This window comes from Leuciscus leuciscus (assembly GCF_965113295.1).
Source record: "Leuciscus leuciscus genome assembly, chromosome: 15".
NCBI classification, from domain to species: Eukaryota; Metazoa; Chordata; class Actinopteri; order Cypriniformes; family Leuciscidae; genus Leuciscus; species Leuciscus leuciscus.
In genome coordinates, this window is record NC_138739.1 from 13,213,611 (window position 1) to 13,241,315 (window position 27,705).

Here is a 27,705-nt window from a genome sequence, read left to right on the forward strand (position 1 = left end):
AGCCATAAGATATCATCTCTCCTATTTTCAGAAAAGATGCTTCCATATTACTCCATTCATTGCTACTTTAAATATATTTTCAGGCAATTCGTAAGCGGTTCTGCAATGTTTTCTCTGTCTGCTTGATCTCTGTCTCTCTGTTACAGTAGCAGTTTATAAATACAGTTGACAGTTGACATTTCACACTTGCAGTGATATACAGCTATAAGATATACATTTAATTGAATCCTTATTTGTGCAAAAGTTAAGTGATCCAACCAGTCCTAAGTGCTTGTCTGTCCGTTTTGTGTTTTTGCTGCTTTTCTGAATGTTCTTAACTTTACATTTTAAATGATAAAATCTACAGCTGATTTCAGGCTTTATAAACCATCAGAAACATCAATCAGCATAACATCTGTTTATTCATCATCAGGTGTGTTTGGTGATTCAGTGTCAGTGATGGAGGGAGATTCTGTCACTCTAAACTCTGATCTTACTGAAATACATGAAGATGAAGATATACTGTGGACATTTGGAGATGAAAACTCTCTGATAGCTAAAATCAGCAAAGAGAATCAAATCTTCTCCATATATGATGATGGTCCTGATGGGAGATTCAGAGACAGACTGAAGCTGGACGATCAAACTGGATCTCTGACCATCACAAACACCACAACTGAACATGCTGGAGTTTATCAACTACTGATAAATGGAGCAAGACTGACATTAAAATCATTCAGTGTTTCTGTCTATGGTGAGTAGAGATCATTTGTCTAAATGTTCAGATATTCTTTTTTTATTTTACTGAAACTATTAACATTGTAAAATATTTTAAATTTCACTGTGTGAGATGACAAACACACGTAGTATTAAACATTCACGCATTAAACAAAGCATTTTTTATAAAGTTTATCCATATTCCTTTTTATGCTCTAATGATTTCCAGCTCTTTTTTTCTCTTTATTCTCTTATATTTTCCAGCTCGTCTGCCTGTTCCTATCATCAGCAGAGACTGTTCATCATCATCATCATCATCATCATCAAATTGTTCATTGGTGTGTTCATCAGTGTTGAATGTGTGTGATGCGACTCTCTCCTGGTACAAAGGAATCAGTGTATTGTCCAGCATCAGTGTGTGTGATCTCAGCATCAGTCTCTCTCTACCTCTGGAGGTGGAACATCAGGATAAAAACACCTACAGCTGTGTGCTGAACAATCCCATCAGCAACCAGACCACACATCTGGACATCAACACACTCTGTCACACATGTGCAGGTACCACAGCACTGATGATATATGTGTGTGTTTACTGACCTGATCTCTGTCTTCTGTTGTAGATCAGACTGATGCATTCACTTCTTTCTTTATCATTACAGCACCGGACACACTCTCTCCTTCAGTTCCTCCAGTTCCTCCAGTCTCAGTGTCTCTGATATTGTTGATCTCTGCTGGATCTCTGATGATTGTTGCAGGATTCGGGATCTTCTGGATCTGCAAGAAGCACAGAAAAACTGACTCGAAAGGCAAGTGTTTCCTGCTGCTTTTAACAAGTGTTATAACCAATAACAATAATAACTAGAAAAAAAAGTTTGTTGAGAAAGCCGGACCACTGAGTTTGAAAAAGTTTAAAGTAGTTTGAAGTTTAAAGTACTTTGAAGTTTAAAGTAGTTTAAAGTTTGATAGATTAGTTAGAAAGAAAGAATAGTTAGAAAGAAAGAAAAAGATTAGTTAGAAAGAAAAAGAAAGATTAGTTAGAAAGATAGATAACTAATAGATAGATAGATTGATTGATAGATTAGTTTCAATGAAAGAACTATTAGTTAGAAAGAAAGAAATAAAGAAAGAAAGATTAGTTAGAAAGAAAGAAAGATTACTTAGAAATAAAGAAAGAAAAAGAAAGACAAGTAAGAAAATGTGTTAGAAAGAAAAAGAAAGATAGATTAGTTTGAAAAAAGATAGAAAGAAAGAAAGAAAGAAAGAAAGAAAGAAAGAAAGAAAGGTTAGTTAGAATGAAAGAAAGGTCAGAAAGAAAGATTAGTTAGAAAGAAAGAAAGATTAGTTAGAAAGATAGATAGATAGATAGATCGATCGATCGATCGATCGATAGATAGATAGATAGATAGATAGATAGATAGATAGATTTTTAGGAAAACTGTAAGCCTGAAAAGATATAGCAATTCGAGTCAGAACAGTCTGAAGGTCTGAGCCAAGTTTGGTGGATGTAACTTGAAAAGTCTAGCAATTGAAAATTTAGTCTAAGGAGAATAATAGTAAGCTTGAGTACAATATCAGTAAGTTGGCTTTTTCAAGACAACTTAATGATTATTATTATAGTCGACTTTAAAAAAAACGTTGACAGCCCTAAAAAACACGTTGTACAAATTTTTTTAAATATATTTTGTATTAACTTTTGTTCAAACAGTTCAGATTTGTGAAGATGAGAAAACGTACTCGGTTACTAACGTAACCTCGGTTCTCTCTAGAAGAGGGAACGAGTACTGCGTAAGATATCTTACGCTAGGGGAAAATCCTTTTCCGCGAGATATTGAAGCCAAAAATTATCCTTAATTTTGTAATAATGCAAAACGCGTTGCAGCAGCAATGCAGACATAGGCGAGACAGCTCGCGCGCCTATTGGCTGCTCTGCGGCAACTGCAGCAGCCTATCGAGCGAGGCCTGGCGTGACGTCAGACCCAATCAGGGCACTTCGCGCCCGCTGCGTCACGTCCCGCCGAAATGGGCGTGGTCTAGGCCTATAAATATCGCTCGCAGGCAGCTATTATCTGGTTTTTCATCATCGAAGCAACCAGAGCGTGTGCATGCACGGCAAGATACGCAGTACTCGTTCCCTCTTCTAGAGAGAACCGAGGTTACGTTAGTAACCGAGTACGTTCTCTTACGAGAGGTCTCTCGTACTGCGTAAGATATCTTACGCTAGGGGACCCAATGTAAAACGCCGTGCATGCTGAGATCTGACACCAAAGACCCAAGGGCGAAAGCCCGGGGTACATATAGTGCACAATCACTCAGTGAACTCACAGAGAGTCCGGGAAGAAGGAGGGGTGCAGCCTCACTTTTCCACATAAAGTAGCGTCGAAGGGACGCGAATTTCATCATACAGACAGGGCGGGGTACGGCCTGAACTGATGGGAAAAAATGTGGGTCTTACACAGTTTGCCCAGCTTTAAACTGTCGAACATTGAGCTGTGCTCAGCAAACGCAGCATTCTGAGCTGAACGCATCAGGTCAGATAATACTGGTAGTTTAGACCGACAGCAGCCTGGCCTGCAGGGCGGGAACCTCTAGGTTATAAAACCTTATAAATGTAGACGGGGAGGCCCAGCCTGCCGCCATACAAATATCTTGCAAGGCAATCCCACTTGACCAGGCCCACGAAGAGGCCATGCCTCTCGTGGAATGCGCTCTGACACCCAAAGGGCACTGCATGCCCTTGGAGGCGTATGCCAGCGCTATAGCATCAACTATCCATCTGGATAGGCTCTGTTTCGACGCGGCTAGTCCCTTAGAACGTCCGCTAAACGAAACAAAGAGCTGTTCCGTCTGTCTGAAAACAGACGAGCGAGACACATAAGCTCGTAATGCCTTGACTGGGCAAAGGAGGCTCGCGTCTCTTTCCTCATCAGGGACCGGTAGGGCTGACAGAGAGATAATCTGCGCCCTAAACGGTGTGTTGAGGGATTTTGGAACATAACCGTGCTTAGGTTTGAGTATAACTTTTGAGTCATTGGGCCCAAACTCCATGCACGCCGCGCTGACAGAGAGCGCGTGCAGATCCCCTATGCGCTTCACTGAAGCGAGAGCCAGCAAAAACACCGTTTTGAAAGACAGGTGTTTCAAATCGATTGACTGTAAAGGCTCAAATGGCGCACCTTTCATGGCTTCCAGAACCGTAGAAAGGTCCCATACGGGGACTGAGGGAGGTCTGGGAGGATTCAGTCTCTTAGCTCCTCTAAGGAAGCGGATGACTAAATCGTTCCTTCCTATTGACTGACCAAGCGTTGTTTCTGAGAACGCTGCTATAGCCGCCACATAAACTTTGAGCGTGGAGGGGGCCCTGCCCCCATCCAACAGCTCTTGTAGGAAGGAAAGCACCTCCGTCACATCACAGTTTGTGGGTGACACACCACAGGCTGTGCACCAGCCCGAAAACACTGACCATTTCGAAGAATAGAGTCGTCTTGTAGACGGAGCTCTAGCCTGCGTGATCGTGTTTAATACTCCTTTAGGGAGTCCAACATGTACCCGTTGATGGCCCAGACATGAAGGGACCATAGTTCCGGGTGAGGATGCCAGATCGAGCCGCGGGCCTGTGAGAGGAGATCTCTCCTCACTGGTACTGGCCACGGGGCAGTACTTGCTAACTGCATCACGGCTGGGAACCAAGGTTGGTTTTTCCAGAACGGTGCTACCAGCAGTACTGAGCATCCTTCTTCCCTGATCCGTTCTATCACCTGAGGCAGGAGAGAGACGGGGGGAAAAGCATAGAGCGGGCGGCGGGGCCACACATGGGCCAGCGCGCTCCTGCTCTTGGAGAAAAATTCTTGACAGTGAGCGTTTTCTTGAGACGCAAACAGGTCCACTTCCGCTCTGCCGAATTTCTTCCACAGCAGTTGGACTGTCTGTGGGTGTAGAGACCATTCGCCTGCCGGAACATTGTTCCTGGACAGTCTGTCTGGTCCTATATTCATGATCCCTGGCACGTGCGCTGCTCTGAGCGAGCGCAGGTTGCACTGAGCCCATACCAGGAGGCGTTCTGCCAGCCTGTACAGTTTCTCGGATCTGATGCCGCCCTGGCGATTTATGTAGGACACCACAGACATGTTGTCCGAACGGACCAAGACGTGGTGACCTTTTATTTGGGGACAAAAACGCGTCAGCGCGTTGTCTACTGCCAGCATTTCGAGGCAGTTTATGTGCAGGAGCTTCTCCCGTTCTGACCACTGGCCGAAGAACGGTCTGCCCTCGAGCAGCGCTCCCCATCCCGAGGTGGACGCGTCCGTGGACACCACTTTCACCCTCGAGGAAGTCCCCAGGCTTACACCTGATTGGTACCAGTCGTTCGCTTTCCAGGGTTTCAGAGCTGTAACGCATTTCTGATTGACCCTGAGGCGAAGCAAACCGGGTGCCCACGCTTCGCGTGGGACTCGCGCTTTCAGCCAAAACTGCAGCGGGCGCATGCGGAGCAGACCCAGCTGGAGCACTGACGATGCTGAGGCCATGAGACCTAGCATCTTCTGAAAATCTCTTGAGCGGGACAGACGCGCCGCAGCGAAAAGAGTTCGCTGTGCGTCGAATGTCTACCGCGCGCTGTTGTGATAGTCGCGCTATCATGGATAGTGAGTCCAGTTCTGTGCCCAGGAAAGATATTTTCTGACTGGGTGACAGGGAGCTCTTCGCCCAATTGACACTCAGACCCAAATCCTCGAGGTGATCGAGTAAAATGGTCGTGTGTTCTATGAGCACTGCGCGAGATTGCGCTAGAATCAGCCAATCGTCCAAATAGTTCAGCACTCGCATGCCTCTCATTCTGAGGGGTGCGAGCGCCGCATCCATGCACTTCGTAAATGTACGGGGTGCTAGGGACAAACCGAACGGCAGGACTGTGTACTGATATGCCTGGCCCTCGAAGGCGAATCTCAAATATCGCCTGTGACGTGACGCTATCTGTATTTGAAAATACGCGTCTTTCAGATCTATTGACACAAACCAATCTCCTTGGCGAATCTGCACAAGGATTTGCCTGGTCGTGAGCATCCTGAACTGTCGCTTCACAAGCACTTTGTTCAGTTGCCTTAGATCTAGTATGGGTCTGAGACCCCCGTCTTTTTTCGGTACCAGGAAGTATCTGCTGTATAGCCCTCCCTCGCTCTGATCTTGAGAGAGAGGTTCTATGGCCCCTTTGCTCAATAGTTTCGTCACTTCGGCTCGAAGTAGATGTGCTACTTCTGTTTTTACCGTGGTCTCGACGCGCGCCACATAGCGGCGAGGGCGTCGGAGAAACTGCAGCGAATAGCCTCTTTCTATAATGTTCAGCACCCACTTCGAAACCCCGGGTAGCTTTGCCCATGCGTCTGCATGGATAGCTAGGGGTCGAATACGAAGCGCGCTCCGCTCGCTCAGCGATGGAGAAGCTTCGGTGTGCTGTAACACAAGCGTGTCGCTCGTGACATTTGAGGCATGGGGCGCGCTGATGACAGCGGGCAGATTGCCCGCGCTCGACTCCTCTGCGGTGGTTAACCGCGAGGGGGAGGGCTGGGCGGTTCCCGTGGGAACTGTCATGTCTATGTGTGGATGTGGGCGCGGGACAGCGGGCACATTTATCACACCGAAAGCATCGTTCGCTTGCGTGAAGCGAGTGCACGTTGGTTTCGTTTTTACAGAAACCGTGAGACATGCATAACGTGGTGTTAGTGGGCACATTCACCATGTTTGAAAACGCAATCGGTCTGAGCCGATTCATGTGCGCGAGCCCTGTGTGACGGGCTGTGCTTGTGTGTAGAGATGGGCACTGGGCAGTGGGCATTCTTCTTACACATAAAGCACCATCGGCCGTGGCCGGGACACCAGAAAAAATTCACACTTATGGGATTTATCTGGGTAGCCGTAAAAACGGCGTTTGTGTGCAGGCAAGCAGGTGACAGAACCGACTTGTTTACTGCAGGATACACTGGAACAGTCACATTTACTGGAACTGAACGAGCGAGAAGTTGCCATAGAAACAGAGAGTGTCAACATGCTGGCGTTTATTGCAGGCCTGCGTGCATTACAACAGGCTTGTTCACTGCAATATTGACATTTCCAGTCGCCTGAATTCCAGAGGGGAATGGGAAATGTATAGGAAAAAGGAGGTTGGTCCGTCCGCAGCGGGACCAGAAAAACTCCCTTTTTTCCTTACGCCAGTGACGCACGGAACACCATAGAAACGGTGTTTGGGTGCAGGCGAGCGGGTTGTACAACGCGCTCGTTGGCTGCAAAATACACATCTGCAGTCGCCTTTTCAGGGAACTGACAGAGCGAGCATTGACGGCATAATTTTATCTGCCGGTAGACCCGGGGATCGAACGCGGGTCTCTCGCGTGCAAAAACCTGAGAGTCTGCCACTGGGCCACAGGGGGAGACACATTGAAACTCAGTTAGCGCGAGTATTATAAGAGAGCGTCAACGTGCTGGCGTTTGTTTGCAGGCATGCGTGTATTACAACAGGCTTGCTCACTGCAATACAGACATTTCCAGTCGCCCGAACTTCAGAGGGGAATGAGAAATGTACGAGAAAGAGGAGGTCGGTCCGTCCGCGGGGGGACCAGAAAACGCTCTTTTCTCCTTTCGCCAGTGACGCACGGAAACCATAGAAACGGTGTTTGGGGGCAGGCGAGCGGGTTGTGCAACGCGCTCGTTGGCTGCAAAATGCACGTCTGCAGTCGCTTTTCAGGGAACTGACAGAGCGAAGCATTGGCGGCATAATTGCCAGGTGAGTCCTCAGAGTCACCGTAGGCAGTACCTAACTCGCAGTGAGGGCAGTCGCCGTCAGCGAGTGCGAAAGCTGCGTGATCAGGAAAAGGGGCGTCTTGAAAAAGACACCCAGCTCTTTTAGTGCAATGGGAGTGTGTGTCGCGGCGGCGAGCACACACACATACATAAACACAGTAGCAGAGAAAGGATATAATGCCGGAAAGCGCAGCAGGAAGGCAAGGAAGGCGGCGCGGCCAGCGACTTCAGTGACTCGTCCCGCTGAAGGAGCTCTCTTTCAGACGGCGCGGCTTCTTATCCAGCTCCAGCGATGCGTGTGCTTCGCTTGAAGGATGAAAAATCAGATAATAGCTGCCTGCGAGCGATATTTATAGGCCTAGACCACGCCCATTTCGGCGGGACGTGACGCAGCGGGCGCGAAGTGCCCTGATTGGGTCTGACGTCACGCCAGGCCTCGCTCGATAGGCTGCTGCAGTTGCCGCAGAGCAGCCAATAGGCGCGCGAGCTGTCTCGCCTATGTCTGCATTGCTGCTGCAATGCGTTTTGCATTATTACAAAATTAAGGATAATTTTTGGCTTCAATATCTCGCGGAAAAGGATTTTCCCCTAGCGTAAGATATCTTACGCAGTACGAGAGACCTCTCGTAAGAGAACTTCAGTTGTTATGTTACTTCATCCATCGTTCTATGAAAGAAACACACAAACATCGGTAAGATCATTTATCATTAGTTTCTGTTGTGTGTGTTTGTATCATTTCAGCAGTGAGTCAGATGGAGATCAGTGTGTGATTGTGTTTCTATAATCAGCATCACGCATCAGATATTTTCTTTCTTTAATTTTTTTCCAAAAGAAGCTAAATATAAATCCTAAATATATTTTTGATATTTGAGTAAAAGTAATAGTTGATTTATTGTCTTGTGGCTTTGATGTAACAGAGTTAAATTAAAGGAGTCAGATTATGGTACTTTCATATTGTGATTGATCACATTACATATTATATTTTTAGCAAATAATTGGTCATTTGTACTGGAATACATTTTTAAAGCAACTGAGAAACACTAAAATATATTTTAATATTAAAATAAATAAATAAAATGTTCTAATAGTGTTGCAGACAGCAGGGAAATGTGAATAAAATACAACTAACCATTTAGTTGTGCAAAAGAAAGAACAATAAACAAACACATTAACTTTTAAAGGGAGGAAGAAACTCAAACTCTTCTGTATTCAGACACAAATTCATTCATAAAACTCTTTTATATATATATCTTTTTTTTTTTACACAGATATAGTCTAATTATTATTATTTTTTTATTTTTTTATATATGTTATGTTGTGTGATGTCTTTTACAGAGAGCAGAAGAGGAGAGTATTGTGGAGTATGTGTCTGTCAGCATGAGAAGATGATTCATTTTCAGCAGGATTGAGTCTTTCCCTCTAGTTTTCCTTTGAGAATAATCAGAAAATCCCAGCGGACAAACAGCCGGATCATTCTGACGGGTTTGAAGTGAGATATTCAGAGATTGATTGATGAAATGATCTCCTAAAACTTCAGGAGACTTTGCATTGTTTGTAACACAAGGACTTATTATGTAAATGTTCTGTCCTTCTGGAGCATTTTCATGTTTGACTCTTAATTCAGACCATGTGCGCAAAATACTCATCAAAAGAAGTGAAACAGAGCCCTGAAAACCTTAAAATATATGAAATTGAACTGTGATATTACTGTGAAATATGAAATAGTAAGGCTATTGATATTCAAGGGAATACACATATTCATGCTCTTATACTCATGCTTTGATACGCAGTGCTACTGTAGTTTTAGTAATTATTTCCAGCAAGAGAAATAATCTGATCAAACCGAAAGAAAGAAAGAAAGAAAGAAAGAAAGAAAGAAAGAAAGAAAGAAAGAAAGAAAGAAAGAAAGAAAGAAAGAAAGAAAGAACCCGCTGCAGGTTTCAGTTTGACTCAGAAGCTGAACTTCAGTAAACTATGAGATCAGACACGGTTTTAAAGTTGTACTTTTCCCCATACACTATAACTGAGAACTGAATAAATATATACAACAATTTGAAAATCACGAGTTACTCTCTATTTTACCATGAAATGTAGTTTTTAAATGATGTTTTGTTAACAAAGTTCAGGAGGAGCACGTTCAGATAATTAATACTCTGGGTTCGGACAAAAAGCTCGGAGCCTCCCCCCGGACAGCACGCCAAATCCGCATAAAGTGTGAACTCGTGAAATGGCACTGTACTGTGTGTGTGTGTGTGTGTGTGTGTGTGTGTGTGTGTGTGTGTGTGTGTGTGTGTGTGTGTGCATATTCAGACTCTGTCGGGGGAGGATTCACAAGCTTGTGTTTGTTAAGATCTGTTCTGCTTTCATTGATAGTCTTATTAGATCAGGCGTTTCACTGAACAGCTGCAAATGTTTCACATGTTTGTTTTGTTCTGTTTGTGCTTCTGCCGTCTGATCGGTAAGTTATAAACATATTTGTGACGTTTATTCACATCTCAGAGTAATAAACTCCTGCGACGGGTCAAATTAGATTATTTTCATCCACTGTGATCAAATCTCTCTTGCTGGTTTAGAAATCATGATTTCAATGAGTACAAATGCAAATCCTCCCCAGCAATTTTTCAAAATATAATTTAAATAATTTTCAATTCTTCTGCAGTAATCATAGACAACTAAACGTAATGGGAATTCAATAATAACAAATGTATTGAATACTGAATGTATTGATATTAAACTTTCAAGCTGTAAATAATTTATCATATAATTTTTATTTTGCTCTACAGCAAATCATTTTAAAGATCACATTATTGATTCCCTCAAATTTGTCTGTTTTTTCATATTGTTTTGTGTCTTTGTTGCTGTTAAAGGTTACGAACTGTTTTCAATCTTTCTAAACTAACAAAAGCTTTAATCTGTTATTTTTCTGTTCATGTTCTCCAGGAGTGTTTGCAGCCGAAACAAATGAAATACAGTCAGTGTCAGTGATGGAGGGAGATTCTGTCACGCTAAACACTGATGTTACTGAAATACATGAAGATGATGATATACTGTGGAAATATGGAGCTGAAAAGTCTCTGATAGCTAAAATCAGCATTGAGAACCGAATCTCCTCCACATATGATGATGTTCCTGATGGGAGATTCAGAGACAGACTGAAGCTGGACGATCAAACTGGATCTCTGACCATCACAAACACCACAACTGAACATACTGGAGATTATAAAGTAGAGATAAGGGGAATGAAGCTGACAATAAAAACATTCAGTGTTTCTGTCTATGGTGAGTTGAGAATATTTGTCTCGTCCTTTACAAATTTACAAGTAAAACTCAATCCACAGCATTTGTAGTATTGTGTCGATTACCACAAAAAATGTTTGACTCATCCCATTTGGAGGTTACGGCGAGACACATACAAATTAGGCCAATATTTGGAGGATATAAAGGAAACTTCAGCATTTTTACAGTCATTTTACAGTTTATGGTATATTGTCGTGGCAAAAGGTTAGCGATTTTTGATAGTGATTTTTCACACTAAAACCATGTTAACACAAACATTGATCACATCATTTGGCTGTACTATTGAAACAGTGAGTATTTTAACATTTACAGATCGGCCCCATTCAATGAAAACTTGTTTCCGCCACTTAATAAAAAAATTTAATGGTAATTTCCCCGTTTTATAGCACAATTTTTTATTTTATTTTATTTTTTTGTGGCAGAAAGAAGCTTCCACACCATCAGCGCTTCACTGTAACATACACTGTAAAAAAAAAAACTGTGAAAAAACGGTATTATTCCGGCAGCTGGGGCGCCAGAAAATTACCGTAAAATAACGGCAAAAAACAATCTCGTTAAAATACAGTAATTTTCCATAATTAAATAACAGATTATATCTTTAATATTACATAAAATCTTATGTAATTATTGGGATTTTTAACGTTTAAAAAAAGTCATATACACCTTTAAAACAATTAAATACTGTAAATTTAAGGTTTTATACAATTATTTTATATAATAATGCTGTCTATCTACAGTAATTTTCTTTTAATATAGTTTTTCTGTGTAAAATAACAATGAAATTATGTATAAAAAATGCACACAAGTACATAAATTCAAATACAAATGTTTGTAAATTTACAGTTTTTATTTTTATTTGTACCGATCCAATTTCACAACATCTCTAATTAAGTTCTTAATAATAGCAAATGTACAGTCAATTTCTTTTAAATTAACTAAATGTATGAGTACAGAATACCTGCATATTTACAGTATTAGTAATTGAACAAACACTAAACATCAAGATAAGTGATTGATAGGAAATAGATGCTTAGTATATAATTTAGAACATGTAAATATATCCACAATAAAAAGCAACTACCGTATACCTTTACAGTATAACTTATTTTAACATTTACAATTACATTTTATCCAAAGTGACTAACCAATTAAGATAATAATTAAAGATAATAAAAAGCAACAAGTGCAGTGACAAGTCCCAGTTAGTCGCACAGTACACATAGCAAGGTTTTTTTTTTTTTTTTTTACAAAGATATAGTATTATTGGGTGAAGTGTTTATGAAAAAGATGGATCTTTAGCAGTTTCTTGAAAATGTGTTGAGTTGCGCCGGTCATTCCACCACCAGGAAACAGTCCAGGTAAATGTCAGTGAAAGTGGTTTTGTGTCTCTTTGGGATGATGGCACCACAAGGCGCCGTTCACTTGCAGAACACATGCTTCTGGAGGACACATAGATCTGAAGCAGTGAGTTTAGGCATAGGGCTACCTTTAAAGACAACTCTTGCTGCAGCATCTGGATCAGTTGCAGAGGTTTTACTGATACTGGAAGAGCTGCCAGGAGAGCATTACAATAGCCCAGTCTGGATAGAACAAGAGAGTTGTGTAGCTCCGATAGGAAGGGCCTGATCCTCCTAATGATAAGGCAAATCAGCAGGATCACAGCAAGTATGTTTTGGCTGAAAGTTGAACCATAAGCAGTTCTGTCTTGGCAAGGCTGATTTGAAGGTGAAGGTCATTCATCCAGCAAGAATTTTCCATCAGGTAGGCTGAGATGCGAGCAGCAACCGTCAGATCATCTGGCTGGATTAAAAGGTAGAGATATGTGTCATTAAGATATTAGTGATAGGAAAAGTCATGTTTCTAAATGACAGAGCCTAGTTAAAAAAAAGAAAGAAAGATGGGTGGAATCTAACACAATCGTAATATTGCTGTAGCAAATCCAAACCTTGTGCATACTTTTAGTGCAATCATATGGAATCAGAACCATTATGATTTTTATGTTTTAATGAATTCTTCCCATACCTTGTTTGCCATGATCATCTGCTTTCCACGTGACCTGAAATCACACACACACACGTTATTTTAAAACTCAGTATTAGATTTACACATGTCAGAATATGTTCCATTGGGACAATGCAACAACTCAACTGACTATGATCTTGAAGCTGAGCTGGAAAGGCCAGCAGTAATATTTTGAGCTGCCATGTGATTTTAGCTAAGTTACATTTATAGAAAGTAACATTAAATGAATATGATTTACTGTGACCTAGACCTAGATACACCTAGGGGTTCATCATGTTGTATTCATATTCTAGTCTTCCTGTTCTAGGCTTTCCTGTATCATCAACAAGTATGTTAAGTTACAGACAGTATTTCGATTACTTAACGGTCTTAATAAAGTTAGTCATGTTAACTATTACGAAATAAACAAAAGAAACACAGTAGGCCTATTTTTAGTAAAACTGTGGCTATTACAATGGTAAAAAAATCAGCTAAAAACGTGTTTACTACAATTTTACTATAATAAAATAAAGTTAAAAAAAAAGTTGACAAAAAATTGAAAAATAAAGTTTTCAGCTTCCAGACATGGTTTCAAAATGTAGGTATGTGGACATTTCAATAAATAGCGCCCGCCATTTTGTCCCAAATCTCTGTGCTGGATTTTCCCTCATCACTCTGAGCGGGTCTCCTCAAATGCGTTGTTTTCATTGGCTCACTGTGGGAATCCTTGATTATTTTTAGCCAATCATGTCATTAGGGTTTTCGGCTGAACATTTGTTTTACATTTTTGCTAGTCAGGCTGCATTTTCCTCCTGAACGGCGATTTTAAACAAGACGGAAGAATTCAACTGTCAAGAAATTATTTTCACCCATTTTGGACACTTCTCAGAGGTAGGTGGACATAAAGAACATATCCCAGATAGCAATGAGTCGGCGGCCCACCGTCGGCAGTAGAAGCGGCAGAACGGCGACATCGCAAACACGTTGGACGGCGCACCGCCGGCGGCAGCCGCTTTTTAAAAGCGGCAGCCGCCTTCCTACCGCCTTCGTTCCGCGGCCGGCCCGCGGGCCAACCGCCGTCCCGCCGCCTTTATATTGAAGGCGGCCCTTCCGCGGCCCGCCGGAGGCAAGCGCTATTTTCGAGCGATCTGCCGCCGCTTATTCTGGCTATATATAATATTTAATATTTATAGCATGCAGTTTATCAAGAATAATGATTGCTCAAACCAGACAAATATCCATTTGGCATTTTTATTCCACATTTCAAAGTACATTAACTGTCATTTAAACAAGATGTGTCAGATCACTGAAACATAACAGAAAAATAAATAAATAAATCAATATACTAACATGCAGGTTTCTTATTAAATTTTGGTAAAAAAAACAAAAAAAAAACAGCCTTACAAGCAAATTACAACTCTTACAATAATTGTTCATATAAAGAGGACAGCTCTAGGGTGAAAAAAATTACCTGTAAACATTATGACAAGTAAAGAGAATACTTGATACGAAATAATGTGCAGGATACCAAATAAATCAAAGTATGACATCACATTTACAAGCCATTTCTAACAATAGGTTAAGTGGTAGTAATTTATAGTAAAGCTCTGGAGTAGAATAGACCATTATAGCTGCAATGCTGACCTGTGGCACAAGGACTTACAAGCATTATTTGAAAAAAGAAAAAAAAGAAAGTAATTTCCACAGTTAGTGAGTATAGTGTGACACTTCTGACTTCTTTAGGGGTCTTGATGTTACTGACTGCAAGATAAAGAAAGGATTCCAGTTGTCAGTGATTCTGGGGTGTCAGTAGTCAGCCTAAGTGGTCGGCTGTGGGTCCCTCTCAGCTGTGCGGTGCCTTTTTCTGCCTTCACGGTCAGATGCTCCTTTCAGGTAACGCGAAACATTAACCTAGACCGCTTCATCAGTGGCATCCTGGGTTGCCAGGTTCTTCCGGATGGCTAATTTAGAAAATACAGATCTGTCATTTCATTTGAATTGCATGAGGCCATACACATCTACTTAAATATAATAAAAATATCCAACTTACTTTGAACAATGGTCTAAAGCAGTGGTTCTCAATTCCAGTCCTCGTGACCCACTGCTCTGCACATTTTGTATGTCTCCCTTATTTAACAGACCTGAACCAGATCATCAGCTCATTAGGAGAGACTCCATGAACTGAACTGAGTGTGTCAGATAAGAGAGACATACAAAAAGTGCAGAGCAGTGGGTCACGAGGACTGGAATTGAGAACCAATGGTCTAAAGGAACATGTCTCTAAAACATGCTTTATCCCCTACACCAAAGCTGAAAATCCAAAAAAGTGTTACAAATTACATTTCTCTGAAGCTTCTCATAAATAAATAAAAAATGTGAAAGGCTAAGGATTCAGACTGTAATATATGCAGCATACAATCTTAAATTTTACTTTTTAGATTACTCTATGGCGTTATAATCAGCAAACTTACAAATTGTTCCTGGAGCTTTTTATCCTGCTTCAAACTGTTGTCAAGACACGGCAAATCTTCCTGGGTGTGTAGGGGTCAGATCCCCTGACAGGGATAACTCCAACATCGCCAAACTCTGCAAGACGTCACAGCATAAGGGTCTGATCTGCACCTACAGGGTTTCCCAGAATAAAATAGTCAGTCCTGGTCCCTCAACTACTAAACTATGACATTTATATCTAGGTCTACAACATGTACAGGTAGCCCCAGTGGGAATTAAACCAACAACCACAGGTGCTGTTTGCAAGTTGTACCTGATTGCCCAGTGCAAGCAAACGTCTTCAACATTGTTTGTTGAACTTGCTTCACCTGCTCTTGAAGTAAGCCGCTGTCACCCAAAGCTACAAAATGAAAGGCATATGGTCATTTTGGACTTACATCACACACAAAAAAGTACAATTTAAGAAACAGTGCAAGTTCTCACCTGCTCGTGCATTGCTTTCCCTCAGGGCTTGGTTCTACATTTTAAAAATAAAACAAACAACTAAAGGCACTATTTGCAATACTGTTAAAACACTGGACATTAAGACATAGGGCTAGAATATACCTTCACAGCTGAAAACTTCATGCTTGACACGAGATGCCATTGGAGTACAAGGGCCAACAATAGAGCAATGACTTTCTCCCTCCTATTGATAATCATTGACATGTAAAAATATGTTTGAAGTTATTGCATACATTTAATGAATTGGACTTAAATGTAACACTTAGTTAAGCGCAACGTATTACATACCTCCAGAGTTTTCACCCATATGCTGCCAGGGTAAATTTGCTGCCGGGGGTGTAAAGCTTAGTACTTGATGAGCTGGGGGAGCAAACATAACAGCTTTAATTTCAATGCAGAGTATTGCATATTCAGTAATGAAACAATAATTGAACTGTGCAAAGCTAATGGAATGTACAACACACCTCAACACCTTTCATCCAGAAACTGCTGCAGCGAATCCCATCAAGTGTCCTAGTGAAAAACAGATTATGATTAAAGGATTCATCATCTTAAAGTCAGCATGAAATCAAATTTTACAATTTGTATTTTTATATGTAATATTGTAGGGTTTATGTAAATGATTCATCTGTGCACTTCATTTTTTATTCATGTACCCTTATAATATTTAATCAAATACGTTACCCTTCCCTCCCCCCTCGAAACGACTTCTCTTCCGGTCATGTGCAATGGCGTGAGGGCGTGGCAACTCCCCTCAAACCATTAGTCTGCTATGAGCAGAGATGGAGAGGAGGAGCGCTAGAGTAAAACCCTGCTCCTCTATTCAATATTCCCTTTCACTTGGAAATACGTCACAACACTGGAGAAAAGTCGTTTGTAACTTCCAGTTCATGCCAACTTTAAATAGAAGCAATAGTTTCCAAGACAAAAAAACTTCACAAATAACATCACTTACTTGTACTCAAACTCTTGGCAGATTCTGGATTACTGGGGAGAAACCTGGTTCTAAGAAAGAGGAAACAGAAATTCGATGATAATAATAATAATAATGAATGAAACATTCCGCTATCCACAATAAACAGACAAATAAATTACACAGATGAAATAAAGGAAAATCAAATGTACAAGTCAGACCCATTTACCTGCTCCCTTCATGGACTTAAAATGATGTTTCTCCCAGGTGCTGTGTGGAGGTGTGCAGCGGATGGCTAAATTGTTCCTTTGTCTTTTTTGCGGAGGTTAAATGGGGGCCAATGGCACATGCCCTTCGCTGAGCCACTCTTGCGGAACCACTGCAAATGGCAGATCCTCCTTGTTGATAAACTGAACAATGTGAAGCATCTAAAATAGAAGACACATTAGCATAAAGTATACTTTTTGATAAAAAAAATTCAGGCAAAATCAACAACATTAAAATGCTCACACCTTCGAAAAAGCAGTAATTTTCACAAGTGGATCAACAGAAAACCATGTTCAGACAAACAAAATCATATAAACAACCTATATACATCGTTATTTTTGTAAGAAAACACCAAAAGTTAAACTAGTCTTTCTAGATGTAAAGTTTGGCTACCTACTGTAGCTAGATACATTTAACATGTAACGTTAGAACATGCTTGAACTCAGTGTGTAAAAAAGGTGAAACAGCATGTGGTAGCGAACACTGTAATATAGACTAGCAGCATAATCATGTTTAGTTAGAAAACAACACAAGTTATACTGATCAGTCTTTCTTGTCGTGAAGATTTTGCTAACGTTACCATTCCCACCGTAGTTCAGGAACTGTAACGTTAGTTAATTCGACTGACCAATACTATCTTAAACCACATGTACTCACACTTGTATAAACATACATAACAGTTAAACATACTTAGAAGAAGAAAAAAACTCAACGCCAGGAAGAAACTAAGTAACGTTAGCCTAGCAATGGCGGAAGCATGGCGGAAACTTTGCAAACAAGGCTAACTTACTTTAGCTTGACTAGTTAGGCAAGAACAGATTTTAAGAAGAAGAACTAAAAACAATGTCAAAAATAAACATAGTAATATTGCGTTAAACAAAAAGGAAAAATTTACTTACTTAAAAGATCGTATATTTCCTCTCTCCAAATACTGATACGTGTGACGAGACGAGTAAATCTGCTTCAGTTTTTTAGGTGCTGCCCCTCTCGACCGGTGGAGGTACTTCTCTGTTTGTGCTTTAACACTTTCTTAAAAATTTGTACAGGTCGCAAAACTCGCAATTGCAAACTGCAAAGTAATCCCTTATACATGTAAAAGGTAAAATAAATTAAAAATTGAGCTTGTAAAACAATGAAAGACATAACCACAATTTCCTGGAGTGACAGCTAGAGAGACAAAATATTTATAAATATTTCACTTTATCCTTCAGGTCAAAACAGGGATTTTCATGTTTCTCATAGACATTACCATGGTTGCAAATTAATAAAAAAAATATAAAGCAAACCCAAGATTTTGGCCAAGTTGCAGATGTCTTTCACTGTTCACTGATTTCAAGCATTGGTGATTTTGACTTATTCTTTCAGAAAACAAGACAATTTTTACGTGTCTATTAAATGCTTCTTCATGTAAGAATTGTAGATATCTGGACTGGAAACAAAATAAAAACACTAATTAAGAAAAACATATTTTGCAGTGGGGTGAGTAAATGATGGCTTTTCATTTTAGGTTTCATCTACCCCTTTTATGTTTACATACCAGGAAATAAGTCGTGGACTTTCTGGCAAATGTAGATTGCTGGACATCAGCGATGCAAATTCCTGAAACAATTTTTATGTATACTGATTTACCTTACAAATATTGGATGTTACATTATAAAGCATTAAAAGCATTGCAAGTGTTGTGGTTAATATGCATTTACAACAAATATCACTTTAAAACTATCAATACTGAGGTAAAAGCATGGTCAGTTTTGTGATTACTGTCCTTTGCTACACCAATTACAGTAAAACTAAGGTTACTGTGGTAAAAGTGTTGTGGTTACTGTGCATTTACAATAGGTATCACATTAAAACTACCAATAGTGTGGTAAAAGCATGGTAAGTTTTGTGATTACTGTCTTTTTACTACACATATCACAGTAAAACTAATGTTACCTTGGTAAAAGCATGGTAAGTGTTGTTTTTACTGTGCTTCTACTACAAACAAAACTTTGGAACTAATTGTACTATTTTTAATCTGATATGAACATCTAGGCCTATAGCACGTCACGTGACAGGCAGTGTTTAATCACCCTATTTTGAATTAGAAAGCAATGAAACGCAAAGTCTCCGTGGAGATGGCAGATATAATGGCAGATTAATATCGACAAACAGAAAAGACATTATATCACACATTATTCGGACAGCGTATTTAGGTATTTACTACTTACCAACATCTGACACACGTGAACTGATGCCAAATATCGCGATGTGTTCGGAACGAGACTTCTTCAGCGCGATTTTCTACTGATAAAATATAATTTTAAAAATATCAATAAACAGCAAAGCAATCCAGCTTCCCTGGCAATAAGACCTAAATAATAACATTAAAAAATACAGAGAGAAGGAAATTAATACTGGAATAAAGTCGTTATTTTTGTTTTTGCGCACAAAAAGTATTCTCGTCGCTTGATATACTTAAGATTGAACCACTGTAGTCACTTGGACTATATTAACGATCTCTTTAATAACTTTTCTGGGCCAGCAAGTTTGGGCCACCTAGCAGCCTATGGAGAAGTGATCAGCTCTCAGATTTCATCAAAAATATCTTAATTTGTGTTCCGAAGATGAACGAACGTCTTACGCGGTTGGAACAACATGAGGGTGAGTAATTACTGACAGGATTTTCATTTTTGGGTGAACTAACCCTTTAAGGACCAACATAATAGCAAGCTGCTTATATGTTGGCATGTAACGTAATTGTGATTTGCAAAATAGTTTCCTCAGAACGTATTTCATGTGATACAGGATTGCATATTACTGTTAAGCCTACTATGAATATTAAAATACGCCGAACCATGTGTCCTGTATAATAGCTACATGAATGACCTTTGCAGCAAAAAAACCCACGTGAAAATCAGTTCGGTATTCAGTGAGGTATGATTAATTAAATGCGCTGACAGCTCATTGCACCTGCCATACAGATTACACTGAATGGAGCGGGTGACCGGTCTAAGATGGCGGCCCCACGGCTCGCCCGCGCCAGTAGGCAGTAGCGGTCGATAGGGCGTCTATCTATATGATGTCTATGCTCACACAGACATGCACTGACAATTTCAAAAACTTTTAGCCTTTTATGTTCAAACTGGAGTCAGACAATGATGGAGAGACTCAAGAAGAACTGACAACAGTAGAAGCAACAGGACATTTCTGAATTGTTAGTTGATGAATTTATGTAGCTTATGTGTAATTATCTTCTAGTCATTAATTAGCATTTTCTATCTTGATAATCTATAAATCGAGTTCCAGGGGTGGGGTTTATGTCAATTCTAGGGTTGGTGATGTCACTAACTAGTCCTTAAAAAAGCTATTTCTTTAAAAGCAAATATCTCCCTTTGCTTTGAACTTTGAGCGTTGTAACTTTGCAGATGTTGTTTATGCTCAAACAGCAACATAACACACTTACTAAAGTTAGAAAAGTGAAATCATAATTCAACCACCCCTTTAAGGGACTCTATATAAACACAGAGCTCAACGCTAAGGAGTTTATGGTGAGGCCTACTTGCCCTTCCAAAATTTTCACTTGCCCCAATAATTTAATAAATAAATAAATACATACACAAAATAGCACAAATAAATACAACAGAACAAATAAGGTCAGATCAGGTATGTAGTAACAGTATAGGTACAAAATACTATATGCATTAAATATATTAATCCTTATTAAAGCTAAAGAAGTTATTCAGTCAAGGTCAGCAGCAGGTGTATACTGTCACTTTAAGAACAAATGCACTGATCTGACACATTTCAGATATTCTCTCAACTGTTTACGTTCATTAAGACCTTTTATTTTACATCAGTTAAGATTGTTTACTCGGACACAAGCCAAATTGGGCATTTTGACGTAATTTTGTGTGTACTCATTCGTTTAAGCGCGATAAGACACAAAGATCTCAGTTCAGACTTGTGAGTATGTGCAGTGAAAACAGCACGCGGTTACCAAATTGAGTTTCTTTCGAGTCTTCTTGCACGTCAATTGTTTAAAGTCGTTTGAATGTTTATGAAGACTGTGGTCTCGTTTTAATACTGCTTTCTAAATAACAAGTGGAATTTTGATATCAAGCAGTCGAAAACCCAATCTCACTCAAAATCTGGAGCTGAATTGAACATCACACCAATTTTACAATCAGTCCTTGTTTGGTGTGGGGCCAAGGTGGGTCAAACTCCTGATTGGGTGGGCCATGCCAACTCTTGCCCCCCTGTGGAGCTGGGCCTGATTGAGACACAGCCTATATGTGTGTTGGAGTAGGGCTGGAACTAAACTCTTCAAGGCTGTGGCCCACTAGGAATTGGGTTTTGCACTCCTGCTCTTTATCCTTGCTATTATTAGCAAATTAATTATTTTACAGACACTTTAATAAGGTCTTGTTTTAAAGGTTGGTCTGCAATTAATGTTCACTTTGTATCAGCAGTTCCTGATTGTGTTTTTGTTTCCTTGCAGAAATCAAAGAAAGAGGATGTGTAAGAAAATATCCCTAAACATTGATGATCAAAAACTGGATCTACTGGATCTGATGTTAGAGCTCATACGGGCCCTGACTCACAACCTTTGGTTTCTCACAGAATCTCTGTTTTGCGTTTGATCTTTCTATGACATTGATTGATCACATCTGTTTTCAGATGTGATTGATCACAAGTTTTTTTGTGATGTCTGATATTTTGTTGCTCTGTATTAGTACTGTAATGTAGTGGTTCACAAATAGTACAGCATCCAGAAACAAAATTTAGGTTTTTAGCTTAACATCACATGGAAATTTACTAACTTTATTGAATATTGAACCCACCCTCACTTTGAGCTTACCTTTGTCACTTCTTTTTAAATTGAATATTGAATGCGTTGCACAGTGCTGTACAGTAGTCTGTAAAGGCAAGATTTTTTGTATCCCCCAAAAAACAAAAGGAAACTCTGCCCGCAGCCGATTCTAAAGATTTAATTGGTCACGTCAATCACAGTGCTGATTGCCTAATCTACACCTAACGCTTATTTGAGGCCTTGATATAGGCCTACTTCAAGTGAAATTGAAGAACGAACTGATGTGATGTCAATTCGAACAAAATCAGGCTTAAAAAACGAAGTTCATTTTGGGAGTTTGAAACAGCTTGCCAAAGCGAACTTCCGGCTGGTAAACACCTTTGTACTCCCATTGGTCAGTGGCGATTATGTAATAGGTGTGCGCTGAGGCTCCGCCTTTTACATAAAAAAAAATTCTGGTTCATATCTCCTGTTCAGTCTGTCGAGGTCAGACGTCTGCGAGTGAAAACATGAGCGCACTGGAATACTGCCATGGAAAATTAAGTTGTATTTCCGATGAAACAAGACACTGACACTGTTTTTCATGTTAATACGGTAAAGCTGCTTGATTTTAAGCAGTCTATTGTATAAAGTGATATATAAATAAATGTGACGAGACTTTAGTGGAGTGTAGAATGGCAGAGCTTGTAACATATCCATGTTGCTATGATTAGATGTTTTTCTTATGCTTTATTAAAATGCTTGCTGTTTTCTCAATTTTGTTGTTTATTTTGTTATTGAGAGGAAAGCGCACAGCACATATTTACATATTCATCTAACCCTTGCTCTCAGCAGTGTGAGCGGCGTCAGATGTTCAATTACAGTATATCACTCACGTATTCACTTCGTTTTACCCCTAAATGAAGAATGAGAATAAATTACCTTTATTCTTTAAAGGTAAAAGTCTTTCTAATAGGAAAACATGATTTAACTTGAACACTAACAAAAGTTACAATCACTTTAGCTTTCAACATTATCAGTGTAAAAGGAAAGATTCTTAAAGCCTTTAAAGCAGGTAAAGTTGTTTAAGTTAGGCTACATGTTTAAATGCAGACAGAAGAATGAAACAACTTACTGTATAGAAAACTTAGTTGTAACAAATAATGCACTGTTGTGCAGAAGAGGCCGTAAAAGCCTTTCTCACAGTGTGAGGTTATGTGTGCGGGAGTGACTGGGTTAAAGCCTTTCTCCCAGATCAAGTTACCTTTACTTCTTATACCCTGAGTAAAGCATTGTTAAACATGAGTGAAATAACAACACCAAAACCGACCGACAGGAAACCAAAAGATACACGGACAGCAACGGATCTGGGCAGACACTATGTTGCTGTCTAGGTATGGCAAATGTGTGGTGATCAACAGGGGCAGAAGAACATTAACATTCTCCTCAATGCATGTTTAAGCAATAGTACTTTCAGACCTCTATTAAATTCATCACCATTCAGTTCAGTTTATAAGCTGTCAGATGAGACCAAACATGGCATAGTTACATATTGGAATACACTAGCAGATAAACAGTATGTAGTTGAAAGCACAGTACTGTATGTCCTGTGAAGCAAATGGTACAGACGTGTCATTGAGGTGCAAATAACTCCGTCTCTCCCGACAGAACCATCCTGTGCCTGGAGTGTCCCAATACTCCTCAATCAGGATATCCCTTGCACTAGATAGGCATTAGTAAATTGTGATGAAGGTCATTGTGGCACGTTTAATTCACATGTACTCCTTTAAAAGGATTTCTGAAGTTGTAGGGCAGTAAAGAGTTCTACTCATATTCGCTCATCCCTACAATCTTATAGTGTTTAAGGTCAAAATTCAGACATTTCACTGGTATTTGTACCGACCTCTGAAATCTTGGAATCGTGACAATTAGAGTTTCAGCTGATCTTCTCTCCATCATTTCCAAATTCTCTTCAGTGTCCATTTCAATGTATTAATGATGTTACATTGTTTTATTGGGAGCCTCGGCCTGAGTCTGATTTAAGGATTTCCCATGTCCTCCAAAGGAATGTCACTGGGATCATGTGGCCCCGGCCTCCTGAATGTCATTGGGATCAGGTGGTGGGTTATCAGCATCACCCTCCTGAATGACATTGGGATCATGTGGTGGGTTATCAGCATCACCCCTCTGAATGTCATTGAGATCATGTAGTGGAATATTGACTCGGGGTAAATGTGAATTAGTTCAAGAATATAGGGAATTTTGGCAATATTCATAATTATAACTCATGGTCATAATTCATAAGTCGCATGTACATTTATTTTATTAATTATAGGAAATGCCTTGTTCTGTAACTGGTCTAATCACCGTTCGATTCGTCCCGCGAATAAATGTAAGATCATCACAGTTAAGAAGGGGTATTTACAAACTCCCGGAAGGATGCTCTGGCCGCGAGTATCCCTTCCTGAGTTTATGAATTAAGAATTACTCAATGTATTCTATAATAACGAGCTTGTAGCTTTAGATCTTTTTAGCTTCATTGACTTATAAGGTGGGTTTTCAAACACAGAGACAGTTAAAAGTATAAATGGGTTTATTAATAAAATGGCACACGCTAGAGATTATAAGCTACAAATATAAACGTACGTAAAATGCAAACAATAAAACAAACAAACATTTAAACAAACATGACGTGATCGGAATGAATGACAAGAAAGAAAGAAAGAAATAAAGAGTTAAGAGATAGAGGGTAACTTAATTCACAGACCTACAAGCTAAACACCAGGAATCAGCTGTTAGAGAGAAAGATACTTGCGAGATGTGGTACTCTTTCAGTGTGATGCTGAAAAGGGGACGCGCGCGTGCGCGTGTCCGGCTGGTGCTGAGGCGTTGCTGCGTCTTCCCGATGCCGCGGGAAGTTTGAAAAGGTTCACTGAATGTAACGTTACCGAGAAAGTTCAGATCATTTCCCGAGGGGAAAGGCACGGAGGAGCTTAGTTGCAAAGGCACGGCAGCTTCTACATGACGCGAGGCATGCGTCCCACAGGGCCAAGGCCGTCCAGCTGGAACGGCGCTGCACGTGGAGAACGGAGGAGGTCCGGGATGGGAGAGACCGGAGCAGGATCAGAGTTGAGGGAGAAGAGAGCGATCGGAAGAGGAAGAGAGCGATATGAGGGGGCTTCTGCCGTTTTATCAGACATCTGTTTACGCCCCCTTCCCGAGGCTCAGCGAATCAGATTGTCTTTTTATCTGAGGCGGGAAGAATTCTGTGTGTTAATGCAGCCCGACCCCACGTGTGGAATCACGAGGGGGCAAAATATGGTATTATGCTCGGGGAATTAAAAACGCATGGAACAATAACGTTTATCACAGTCCCTTATCAAAAATCTCCTTCGTCTTGCGACGGGGATTAAAACAACACCAAAAACGAATAGTGACAAAGATAGCAACACAGAGATACGTTCATATGCAACATTACACACAAATAACTTTGGATTAAACACACTAAAATTGTCAGTGTTTCCATTATGGCCAGTGACAACACTTGCGAAACACAGGAATATGTATCAAACATTTAGTGGCTTGTTATGTGGAAGCATATCTGTTTCCAAAGTTCCAGAGTGTGTGTGTGTGTGTGTGTGTGTGTGTGTGTGTGTGTGTGTGTGTGTGTGTGTGTGTGTGTGTGTTCTGGAATGCCTTTGAGGCTTGGTTCGTAAAGTTTTATGGTCTGAGTTCGGGTTGCCAGACACTATGGAGTGAATATTCTTTCAATGAATCTTCAGAATTAAAGGTTTTACTCTAGCAAAACACACCTCTATTATAAGGCAAAGCTAATCACACACATACATATCAGAAGGTATACATTCAAGAGCCATATTTCTACATGACGTTGCACTTTAGTGGCTTTCGTGTGTGTGTGTGTGTGTGTGTGTGTGTGTGTGTGTGTGTGTGTGTGTGTGTGTGTGTGTGTGTGTGTGTGTGTGTGTGTGTGGAATGTCATGAGGCTGTAAAGTTGGGGGATACGAGTCACATGGGTGCTGGTAAATTGGTCCTCGTGGGGCAATTATTAACCAGCAAGGACAAAGACGATGTGTTTTGCCATCACATGATCCACTTAATGCGAAAAGCAGATGCCATTGTTGTTACAGTTATCAACATCACCCCCCTGAATGACATTGGGATCATGTGGTGGGTTATCAGCATCACCCTCCTGAATGACATTGGGGTCATGTAGTGGGTTATCAGCATCACCCCCCTGAATGTCATTGGGATCATGTGGCCCCGGCCTCCTGAATGACATTAGGATCATGTAGTGGGTTATCAGCATCACCCTCCTGAATGACATTGGGATCATGTGGTGGGTTATCAGCATCACCCCCCTGAATGACATTGGGATCATGTGGTGGGTTATCAGCATCACCCCCCTGAATGACATTGGGATCATGTGGTGGGTTATCAACATCACCCTCCTGAATGACATTGGGATCATGTGGTGGGTTATCAGCATCACCCCCCTGAATGACATTCAGCTCATGTGGTGGGTTATCAGCATCATCCTCCTGTAAGAAAACACAGATTCACAGAAGGTTAAAGTAATGAGGAGGATTGATGTTTCAGATACACAAACACAAAAACTACAACAGATTTGTGTTTTCAGTTCCTTAATATTAAAAACTGTCTGTAAACTGCATCAAACTGTCATCTCCTGCACTTCAGTATTACAAAATTACGTATTATGATTTCAATATCACATCAAAACTGCTTAAACTGTTGTATTGCCGTTTTCTTACAAGACTTGCTATCTGACAAAAGTTGCACTTTATGTTTTAATATGAATTGTTATTCATTTAATTTTGGCGTTATTTGTGTTTTTGATAGTTTTGACTGCCTCACTGGTGAACCGTAGTGTTAAAAATAAAGGACAAAAAATTACTATTCATTCAGTTTACATTTATGTTTGTATATACAGTAGAATTAAATTAATATTCCTTGTTAACTCAGCTATTTGTAATAATTACATGCTGTGGTACTGGTGCATGGGTCCTGCGGCGATAGTAAATCACTTCAGCAGTTACAGCAGTAGCACACACCAGCAGTTACAGCAGTAGCAGCAGTAGCACACACCAGCAGAACACCAACAACTATTCCTGCTACAGCTCCTGGAGACAGACCTGAACCTGGAACAGATGAAGACAGACAGACAATGTTAACAGCTCGACTGATAATACACCCAGTGTTTAACAATATTTTTTACTCATATTTACACCTTTCTACCTTATGCATACACCTTTCTGGTCATCAGTTGTATGATATTGATTTAACTTATAAATGGCACCGACAGTTAAAATCACTGTAACGGGGTTCAGATGTTACGGGAAGAAGGAGGCGGGAACCGGCGAACATTCAACATTTTAATAAATAAATAAACAAATACAAAAATGAAAGTAAAAGCCAGCAGCCCCTCACGGACGACTGCTGGCAGCACAAACAGAAACAAAACATGAACTAAAAATCAGGCCTGTCCTCTCTCGCTCTTCACTGTCGTCGCTCCTCCTTTATGCTTCCGCTCCTCCGTGAGAGATGCGAGACCGGTGCGTCGCGCATGTGTCGCTCATTATCAATCGCGCCACCGGCCTCGCGCCGTCCTCCCACGGCCCTCGACCTCGTCGTGCTCGCCACATACCCCCATCACCCCTCGCAGGCCGGGGGGCACCCACGCGACTGCGCCTACTCCCCCCCCTCCCCGGGGGGGACCGATAACGGCGGCTGCTGTACCTGGGCTGGGGGTATGGATAGACGAGGTACGAGAGAAAGGAAACGGAAGCACGAGGAGCGACAGAGACGAGAGAGGGGAGAGAAAAAAAAAATAAAAATTCTTGATCCGGTTCCCGGACACACTGCCGCTCGGTCCTCAACCGGCTGAGAGTCACTCGCGGTGCCATGCGATGGTACTGGACATTCGTTGGGGAACGGCTCGACGCTCTTCCGCCTCCTGGCGGCCGGCGGTGACTCCTCC

General features: G+C 40.7%; 1 protein-coding gene and 2 long non-coding RNA genes across 5 annotated transcripts in view; 1 reads left to right on the top strand and 2 right to left on the bottom strand.

Annotated features, from left to right (window-relative positions):
- Positions 1 to 425: 425 nt before the first annotated feature.
- LOC309476452 lies at positions 426 to 11,183 on the top strand. Its single transcript, XR_014198163.1, has 4 exons — positions 426 to 1,508; positions 8,103 to 8,176; positions 8,821 to 9,943; positions 10,426 to 11,183. It is a non-coding gene; the product is annotated as an uncharacterized lncRNA (long non-coding RNA).
- A 2,837-nt stretch (positions 11,184 to 14,020) lies between these two features.
- Positions 14,021 to 17,876, bottom strand: LOC309476338. 2 transcript variants are annotated; one of them, XR_014198018.1, is made up of 9 exons: positions 17,818 to 17,876; positions 16,881 to 17,079; positions 16,694 to 16,743; positions 16,203 to 16,251; positions 16,027 to 16,098; positions 15,841 to 15,922; positions 15,548 to 15,751; positions 15,255 to 15,405; positions 14,021 to 14,744 (listed from the first exon to the last, which is right to left on the bottom strand). It is a non-coding gene; the product is annotated as an uncharacterized lncRNA (long non-coding RNA). The 2 variants fall into 2 exon arrangements; XR_014198019.1 differs by lacking the exon at positions 17,818 to 17,876 and adding an exon at positions 17,609 to 17,633.
- A 3,715-nt stretch (positions 17,877 to 21,591) lies between these two features.
- Positions 21,592 to 27,705, bottom strand: part of LOC309476065 (uncharacterized protein) — a 120,525-nt gene continuing 114,411 nt past the window's right edge. The window contains exons 5-6 of one of the 2 annotated variants that reach the window (XM_082139215.1): positions 25,992 to 26,248; positions 21,592 to 25,957 (exon numbers count right to left, since the gene is read on the bottom strand). In XM_082139215.1, the coding sequence (XP_081995341.1) occupies positions 25,804 to 25,957; positions 25,992 to 26,248 (411 nt within the window). In that variant the 3' untranslated portion in view covers positions 21,592 to 25,803. The remainder of the gene's footprint in view (positions 25,958 to 25,991; positions 26,249 to 27,705) is intronic. The other variant, XM_082139217.1, reaches the window with a different exon arrangement.